The 9,393-nt window shown below is 51.3% G+C and overlaps 1 protein-coding gene across 3 annotated transcripts; it reads right to left on the reverse strand.

Moving 5' to 3' along the window:
* Positions 1 to 1,203: 1,203 nt before the first annotated feature.
* On the reverse strand, positions 1,204 to 8,851 carry COPS7A (COP9 signalosome subunit 7A). 3 transcript variants are annotated; one of them, XM_045873963.3, is made up of 8 exons: positions 8,697 to 8,851; positions 8,013 to 8,217; positions 6,038 to 6,113; positions 5,715 to 5,803; positions 4,294 to 4,496; positions 3,522 to 3,627; positions 3,207 to 3,358; positions 1,204 to 3,034 (listed from the first exon to the last, which is right to left on the reverse strand). In XM_045873963.3, exons 2-8 carry the CDS (start codon positions 8,172 to 8,174, stop codon positions 2,995 to 2,997), a joined length of 828 nt encoding a protein of 275 aa, XP_045729919.1. In that variant the 5' UTR covers positions 8,175 to 8,217; positions 8,697 to 8,851; the 3' UTR covers positions 1,204 to 2,994. The 3 variants fall into 3 exon arrangements, with proteins under 3 accessions (XP_045729919.1, XP_045729918.1, XP_064447711.1); XM_045873962.3 differs by having other exon boundaries at positions 8,670 to 8,829; XM_064591641.1 differs by having other exon boundaries at positions 8,584 to 8,824.
* Positions 8,852 to 9,393: the final 542 nt, after the last annotated feature.

Raw genomic sequence — 9,393 nt, forward strand, 5'->3', positions numbered from 1 at the left:
GCTACCTGGGCTGCCTCTGACCAACAGCCAGCCCAGAAATGAGGTCCTCGGTCCAGCCACCTACGAGGTAGTGAACCCTGCTGATACACTGAATGTGGTTGGAAGGAGGTCCTTCCCATTGGAACCTTGAGATGACATGGCTCCAGCTAACTCTTTGATTGCAGCCTTGTGAGAGACCCTGAGGCAAAAAAGTGTGCCCACATTCCTGAACCACAGAAACTGAGATAATATACGTGTGTTGTTGTTGTTAAGATTTTATTTATTTGAGAGAGAGAATGAGTGAGAGAGAGCGCACACATGAGAGAGGGGAGGGTCAGAGGGAGAAGCAGACTCCCTGCTCAGCAGGGAGCCCGATGCAGGACTCGATCCCAGGACTCCAGGATCATGACCTGAGCCGAAGACAGTCGCTTAACCAACTGAGCCACCCAGGCGTCCCTATACGTGTGTTGTTTTAAGCCACTAAATTTTAGGGTAATTTGTTACACCATATTAGATAACTAATACATTGCCTAGACTGCCCAAAGCTCCCTTCTCTACCCATCCATGTTGGAAAACACACCTAAACAGAGAATTTCCAATCTCTCTTCAACAGGATTTCATGAATACTGACTGTAGACATTATCTTTGCTCTTGTGCATAAAGATTTACACCAGCCCAGTCGCTGATTTTAGCTTCAGACACTTTGGCTTAGTCTTTTAATTGTCACCGGTTTCATGGGCATGAACTGTGAATTCTCATAAAGGCAAGTCCTCTTGCTCCTTCTCTTACCATAGTGGTCCAGCTCTAAGACCACTTAAGACTGCTGTACATCAGGGGACCAGCGTGTGAGAGTGCATCAGTGGTGGCAAGATTCTTGGTCAGAAATATTCTGGTGCCCTGAGTTTGGTTATACATGGAATCTCTAAATCCTGAACCAAGTTTCAGGGTCAAAAAACTGAGCCCCCAAATCATCTGCTCCCCCTTCTTCATGCCTTGGTAGCCAAGAGCCCCACCTTTCTAAGGCAAAGACAAATTGAATTTGCGTGTCCTCAGGGACATGTCAATGGTCCCCCTCCCTCTCTGGGTGTTAACCAGGCAGTCCCAGCTCAGCCCACACTTAGACTTTGGAGTCATCCACTGAAGGCTGGAACTAGAGAGCTCAGAGAAGTTATGGAGCCATTAGCTGGAACTAGCTTACAAGAAAACAGGACACTAAGTTAAAAGTTGGGGCAGGGGCAGAGGGAGGGGGGGACAGGTTCTAAGTGCCAGGAATTAACAACTTCTACACATTGGAGGGTGTGGGAGGAAGAAGGGGTTTATTGCAGAGGTAGAGACTGAGAACCAAGACAAAACAGGCTCAACAAGCTCGTCGAGGACAAAGGTAACCAAGAAGCTAGAAGTGTCAACTCCCAAAGTAGGGCCCCAGTAAGTCTCCACGGCCCCCTCAAAACAAGAGGCTCGCCCAGCCCATTTTTAATCAAAACCTCAGGATCCCACCCCACTTTCTAGTTCTGTGACTGAGACCTTTAGCACCCGCAAAGAGTGGTCTGTGCTAAATCTCCACCTAGAGAAAAACACAATCCCTGGAGAGCAGCTCAGTCAACACTGGGGCCCTCAGGAGGCAACTGCTTCACGTGCAAGTTCGGGGGGCGGGGGGGTCAACTGCCCCTTACACTAGAGCTTCCCAATTCTAAAGAGTGCACAGCAGTGCACTAGACCAAGGACACCAATTGTCCCAACACAGGAAGCAGACAGGAGCCTGCTGCTGCTTACTGCAGATCTCTGAGTTCTGTGTGGTTCTGATGCAAAAGCCGAAGGTTATTATCAATTCTTCCCCCTTATAATTCTGTAAGAAGGAAGGCAACAAGCTGAAGCCCAGCTCCTTGGGAGCACAGCCAGCGACAGTCATTTTGCATGTCCAGTGCTCTGCACATGTTGGTGCTCAGGAAGTATCCGCTGCTTCTGAATGAGAGCTGGGATACTGAGCAATTTGTCCAAAGTCCCACGACTCAAGATCTAGGTCTCCTGGCTCCTAGGCCAGGACTCAGCACCTAGTATCTGGTTGTCTTCTTTTTCCAGCACTTTGCTTTAGAGTGGACGGACAGTGAGCCTTCTTCCCATCCACACATATCAAAGACAGAAGATACCCATTTCCGGGCATGTTTGTAGATAGACTTCTCATAGATTTATTTCGGTTTCATGTTATATATAGATATATGTATATATACTTTTTTTTTTTTAATACAATCTATATATCCCCTTCGCTTCCCCACCAAACTCACAAAAGGAAGTATAAATCCTTCCCGGATTGCCATCAGGCTTTCCAAGATAGCCAGGGGTAAGAAAGAGCCATCTCTCAACATCTCAAGAGACAGCTGCCCTTCTTCGGCTCTGGGGTCATTGAAGCAGCAGCATCCCCAGGACCCAAGGGGAGGAGAGAGGAAAGGAAACAACTCTGGTGTGACAGGATTCTAGGACGAAAGTGTCCAGTGACTCCCAGAACGGCAGACTGGCTCCCAGAATTCTCCGGGTGGGAACCAAGGTGGAAGGCCTATGGCTCTTCAGATGCTGCCCAGATAGGCTGGGGGTAAGCAGTACAAATCGGGGAGTAGGCATGCAGGGGCGCAGTGGTCCGAGAAGAAACACACGTGGGTTATGCTGGAGAAGCAGCAGCGCCCCCCCCAACTCCATGACGTATAATAAACAGGGATAGACGCTGGCCGCCCCCCCCCTTAAAGAAATAGGGAGAGAGCACGGCTGGGAGGGGGAGGGAGACAATGGGACACATAATAAAGTCACATAAAGCAGAAGTACCAACAAAAACATGACTTGTACTTGCCTCCTCCCTAGAGAAGGTGTGATCTACGCTTGGGGGTCAGGAGAGAAGAGGGAGGTTAAGGGTCATGAACCTAGGATTATCAGTTGACCAGGGGCACAGGAAGGCTCTTGGAGGACTCCTAAAGGACAGGCAGGAAGCTAGGACCCCGCATCCCCAGGGAAGAAACGACAGTCCCTTCAGTTCGACTTGGACCAAATCTTGGCGCTCCCTCGGAGCCTGGCAAGGGGAAGAGAGAGAGAGAGAGAGGCTGCAGGGAATCCCCTCACCCCTGCGGGCTCCCCCCACTGTCTACCCCCATGCAAATGACTACAGGGGGTGAGGACAGCCAGGTCTCTGAAGTAAAGGCAGGACACCCCGGAAGCAAGTGGTCCCTGCCACAGAGGCTCACCCCTTGCCCTTTGAGGCTTTCTTGCTGGGCTGGCGCTGGTTGGTGCCGGGGGCGGGTTCCCTCAGCTCAGTCAGGTGCTGCTCGGGGTCCTGAGATGTAGCTGCGGCGGCAGCTGCTGTTGTAACTTTAATGGTTTTTTTAAGGTTGGCGACCTACCCGGATGAAAGAAATGGGGGATAGTAAGGAAAGTCCCAGAATCGGACCGTCCCTGCCTACCTCGTCTGTTTGCTACAGCCACGGTCCCAACCCGTCTGCACAGGGCAACTGGCCCAGGCGGCGGGAGCTTGGGTCTGTCCCGATCCCTTGCCCGCTCACCTCACTCTCGATCTGCTGCTTCAGGCCTAGCTGCTGCTCCTTGTGCTGGTTGGCGCGGCTCACCTGCTCCTCGATGCCTGACAGCACCACCTCACAGCCCACACACCTGCGAGAATCAGGAGAGGAGACGCGTCAGCGGGAGGAGGCTGTGAGCACACACTCACGAAAACAGACTCAGAATAGCCTGCATACAAACCCCTTGTCTGAGTTAGGAACCCTCGCCAGGGCACCTGGAAACCACGTGCAACAGTAGTCCCAGGAGCCACAAAGACACTCAGGGTGGAGGGGGGGGATAAGAGAGGTGAAGTGCCTGGAGTAAAGTGCAACATGCGAGAGGAGGAACTAAAAACAGCACTGGGTAGATGCCGGAGAGAAGGAAAAAAAGGTATATTGAAGTCAGACAAGAACACAAAGAGAAAAACGGAAGTGGGAGAGACGCATGGCCTACAGACAGTGCCGCTTACGGACGGATGGGATGAATCCAGCTTAAAGACAAGTGAGGATCCAACACCCCGGTGAGGATCCTCTCAAGAGTACTGCTCCCCCGCCCCCCAAGGACTATGCCAAGGACACTGCTTCCGGCCTCTCGCCCCGCAGGCCCTCCTCTGCTCCCTTCTGCCCTCAGAAGCTTTTGGAGGAATGAGCTACCTCCCTTCATCCTCTGGGATTCCACCTCTGCAGCCCAGCCCAGCCCTCCCCCCCCCCCCTCCCAAGGGCCTCCCCCTTTCCCGGAGTGAGGAGGGAAGGAACAGGGCCAGGGCACCCGTCTCACCACTCCTGCAGGGTTCGAGCAATGGCACTGAGGTCCTGCCGCTGGATGTCCCGCCCAATGCTGTAGTCAACCTCCAGCCGCTGATTGCGCTGGTCCAGGGAGCCCCGAAGCACGTCGGCATACACCGCCTCGATGACAAGGTCTTCCAGCTGCCGCACGTTCCGCAGGGCAAGGGCCTCCAGCAACACTGCATATGGGATACACTGGGGTGCAGGGAGGTCGGGCAGGGATCTGTGAGGCTCTGCAGCACAGAAGGGCTTCCAAGATTCTTCCCTCCTTCCCCCCAGCCTCAGCTCCCCTGCCTAGTCTCCACTCCTACTCCTAAAGGATTTCCTCTAAAAGGCTGGTTCTAAGGCAAAATAAGTGAAAGTATTGCCCCCTGAAAAATAACACCCCGAGAAGGACAACTGCAAATAAGATAGAAGATTTACGTTCCCCTACCACCCTTTACCTCCCACCCCACAAGGGAAGAAAGTGACATCTGCCTGGGTGTCAATCCTCTGGCCATAGCTCAGGACAGCACACAGACCTTGGTCCAGATAAGCCTGACGTAGCGGGAACAGGTGGTGGGGGAGGGCTCTAAGTTACTATTTATCGTTTATACCCCACTTCCTTCCACAGAGGCACCTCATGACAGAGAGCCTGGTTTAGGTAAAATCAGGAGGACCACAGGAGAGTCAAGTAACAGCTGAGAGAATGCAGGTGGGTGGGAGAGGGATATTTAATAAAAAACTGAACCTAACTGGAACTACAGAGATACTTCTGGGTTATACACTTTTGACTTTAGGAAATAGAAGCCTCGCACTTCACCAGAAGAGAGAGAGCCTTATTCCCAGATCTGAAAATTGAGACCATTTAAGTGGGACTTTCTTTTTTTAAGATTTTTATTTATTTATTTGAGAGAGAGAGCATGCACACGTGAGCATGAGTGGGCACAAGCTGGTTGCGGGGGCCGTGTAGAGGGAGAGGGAGAAGCAGACTCCACGCTGAGCAGGGAGCCCGATGCGGGGCTCGATCCCAGGATCCCGGGACCATGACCTGAGCCAAAGGCAGACCCTTAACTGACTGAACCACTCAGGCGCCCCTGTGTGGGACTTTCTTTAGTGAGGAGGAAGGTGATTGCTAAACAAGTGAATGGCACCCTGGTTGCTATTTTGACCCAAGATGCAAAAAATGTTGAATGAAAAACAAAAACAAAACAGAAAACTAAGAGAATAATATTCAGCCCGAAAGGCTGCAGGTAGTGGAGTTCATATATAGACCCTGGAGGGACATGGTGGGGTGGGGAAGGCAGAAAAGCAACACTGCGGGCAAAGGCTGTCTGACTGCAAATTCCCTTCAGACAGGCCCTTCGAAGGGACATTCCCCTTTGGCTCAGGACTGTCACTGTCACTTTGGGGGGGGACGGGACTGTCACTCACCTTGACTTTGGCAGCCAGGGTGACCACTGATAGGTGTCGAAGCTTATTCTTCTGAGCCTCTGTGAGTGGGGGAAGATTTCGGGCTTCAGCTAGGAAAAAAGGACAAAGCATAGGAAATTCTGATTACACTTTTGTGGGAAGTCCTAGCCTCTCTCCCTTGCTACTGCTGCTGCTTTTTTTTTTTTTTTTAGTTTTCCATGCCAATTCAGGTCTTGACCCTGACCCTGTGTACCCCAGGAGCGTTTCCCAGGATTTCTTCTAGTCCTTCCAGAAACTGCCCTTCTCCCACCTCCACTACTCCAGAGCTCCAGCCCTCTGGTTACCTAAGTAATCAGCATATGTCCCGTAAGCAAACACTGTGAGCAGCCGGAACGTGGAAGCGAAGTCACTCTCAGCCAGCTGCAAGAATATGAAGGAAGAGGTGACAGGATGGGCCTCTCTCCAGCTTCCCAGCCCCACTCCGTTTTGAATTCCACTTTCTGGCCCCATCTTTCCCCTCTCCCATCGGCTCTCCCAGCTCACCAAAAGGACTTCTCTGCCTCTCTGATCACTCTCCCCATTGAAAGACCTGATTTCCACCTCCAGACCCTTATTTACACTACCCCCGCCCCAATCCACCATGCCCTCTTCTTCCATATGTCTTCATTCTTACCCTAAATTCAGAATTGAACAAATTCAGAGTGTTCAGTAGTGTGTGTGGGCATGTGCACACCCAGACATTGCAAATTGTGTTTTGGTCCTTAGAGTGTGTTTAGTATTTCTGAATCTGAGTATCATTAGGCAGTCTGCTGTCCTTGCCAATTCACCAAACACTCCTGCTTAGCCTCACTCATCTCTGACCGCTGCATGGCCTCAGCAGGTGCTGGAATTTGTGGCCTCTGCGTCAGACCTGTAACACCCAAGAGGCTTCATCACCCACGCCAGCTCACCCAGATCTCATCTCCTATCACTGATCACTCATTCTGGCACTTAATCGATCAAACCCTTCGGTTGTTACCCAAGAATATCTTTCTTTCCAATAAGATTACAGACCCAGGCCCTGGTATCCCAACCACTTAGGTCTAGCAAAGCTGGGCATGTATTCAGTTCTCAATAAATACTTGCTAAATAAGTAATTTACACATCCATATCCATTCATCTTATCTCTGCAACTGAATGTAAGTTTTGGAAGAGTAATAAGCACTGCGTCTTGTATTTTCTGGTATTCCCAGATGACTAGCAGAGAGATAAATAAGCACCCAATAAATGCTTCTTTTTCTTCACCCTAATGGACCCTCTTTAGTTCCACTGCAGAGGAAAGCAGGGAAAGAAGGCAGCCAAAGTGTTCTCCATATACCACAGAGTGATCCCAAAGGTAAATCCATTGACTCAGTCAATCACTGGCCCTCAAAACTTTACCATAGTTTGCCCACATACCAATAACATCTCAGGACTTGGGTTTATTTCATACATCTTAGTGATGCACCCACTCTACACTTTAAACTCTTTACTCTGCCACTTTTTTTTTTTTTAAAGATTTTATTTATTTATTTATTTATTTGACAGAGAGAGAGACACAGCAAGAGAGGGAACACAAGCCGGGGGTAGTGGGAGTGGGAGAAGAAGGCTTCCCACTGAGCAGGAAGCCCAATGTGGGGCTCGATCCCAGGACCCTGGGATCATGACCTGAGCTGAAGGTTGACGCTTAACGACTGAGCCACCCAGGTACCCCTTTACTCTGCCGCTTCTATGTGAACAGTTCTCTCTGCTGTGTTCCTAGCATCTTGCCACAGTCTTTGCGGGGAAACACACCTTCTAACACTTCTAGATTAAGTGAATTAACAAAGGGTACAAATTGGGGAGAGGAGGGTATGCCAATTTCAGGTTCGTTCTTTCCATTTGTACTGGACTTTACACTTCCCATAATCTGACCTGATTTCTATAATTGAGGATGAGGGACAGTATCAGCTCTGATTTTAAAAGAGAAAAACAGAGGCCCTAAAGTAAAAGTGACCTCATCAAGGTGACATAATTTTATTAAGAGCTACTACCTTGGCGGAGACAGGCTGGAATCAGGTCTCCTTTTCTGAATCACATGCTCTTTTGCTTAAAAAATGAAAAATAATGGGTTTTACAGATGATTCATCACCAAAAGAAAGAGGTTTACTTGTCTCCTTATTTTTGCAGCTGTTAATTAATCATCATCGTATTCTTGTTCAACTGAATGGTTATGGAGTTGCAAATGAGCCTTGCCCACCCATTCTCAAATTCAAACTTAGCCCCAAGCTTCCCTGTGGGCTCTCCAGGCCAGGAACCCACCTCTCTAACATTAGGCATATCCAGCAGTTCCCCAAACACGTAGACCCCAGGAGCCTCCAGCACCTGGTGGATGAGTGTGGCCAGCGCTGCCCCCTTGGCCGACTTGGCCAGGAGCAGAAATTGCTCCTGGTTCTGCCCTGTCACCTTCACCTCGGCACTCATGGCTGCACTGAGCTGGGGGGACCTGGGCTCAGGATATCTGGAGCTGCAAGGAAAGAGAATGTGAAGCTGGAGGCCCCTGAACACTGGGAGGGCGGGAAGCACAGGGAGGCTGGATTGCAGAGGCACTGAGTCACTTCTGCAAATGAGGAATGAGAGATGGAGCAGTCTAAAACTCGGATCTAGAAGTCCTAAAATCGGCCACTTTGATGGAAGCCTGGCTGAGACAGGGTTTGCCACGCCCCCTCCCCCATCCCTGGGCCTGATCCCAAGCCCCACCACGTGCACCCCATTGAACCCCAAGGCACAGGATGTAGTGGGGGAAGGGGTGTCACATGGTGTCCACCCCAACAACAACGCTCCCTCAAATTTCCGTGGTGCCCCGCAAGTGCTCTCAACCACGTGACCTCACCCTCACGATCCCTCCACGTGGCTCCGCCCCCTCCCTTAAAGAGGCCGCCCAGGGACCGTGGGCTCACGGCGACTGCCCCGTCGTACCCTGGGTCAGACTCTGCGGGCCGCTACCTGGAAGCTTCGTCTTCCAGCACACCGGGCGGGGCCGCCGCTCCGTCACCTCCGGCAGCCGTTCCGAGCCTTTCCTGCCACCTCCCTGCAGAGTCGCTCTGGCCGCTAAACTCTATGGCTGGCTTCCGCCTCGTACTTCCGCTCTTACGAGGCCGGTTTCGGGCGGGCCATGCCCCTCCCCCGCCTTCCGACGGCTGAAGCGCCTGCAAGCGCCTGTCATTCTACTCTCTGATTGGCTGTTGAGGAAGAATGACGGGCGCCTTTTTTTTTTTCCCTGCTCTGTTTCAATAAAACTTTATTGACAGATGAGCCCTGGAAGGTAAATGCAGAGGGAGAACCTGTCCTGCAGGTACCGGGTGGTTAGGTGTCGGCTCAGAGCTGCCCGAAATCTGGAGACTCGGGCTGCACAGGGTGCCTGAGGCGACAGGAAAGCTGTAATGGGAAAGAGAGAGGGAGGAGGGGAAAAGGGAGGGAAGGAAATGAGGAGAGATAGGAAAGAGACAAGAATCAATCAAAGAAGTTTAGCGTCAGGGATCTCCGGGCTATTTTAACCACTACTTTTTTTGAGGAGCAAGAGGAAAGAAGTAGAAAAAGTAAAGGAAGGGGCGCCTGGGTGGCTCAGTTGGTTAAGCGACTGCCTTCGGCTCAGGTCATGATCCTGGAGTCACTGGATCGAGTCCCGCATCGGGCTCCCTGC

The sequence above is a fragment of the Mirounga angustirostris genome, unplaced genomic scaffold (genome assembly GCF_029215605.1).
Source record: "Mirounga angustirostris isolate CCGP_5_RB_7025 unplaced genomic scaffold, mMirAng1.0.hap1 SCAF_5, whole genome shotgun sequence".
Taxonomy (NCBI): Eukaryota; Metazoa; Chordata; class Mammalia; order Carnivora; family Phocidae; genus Mirounga; species Mirounga angustirostris.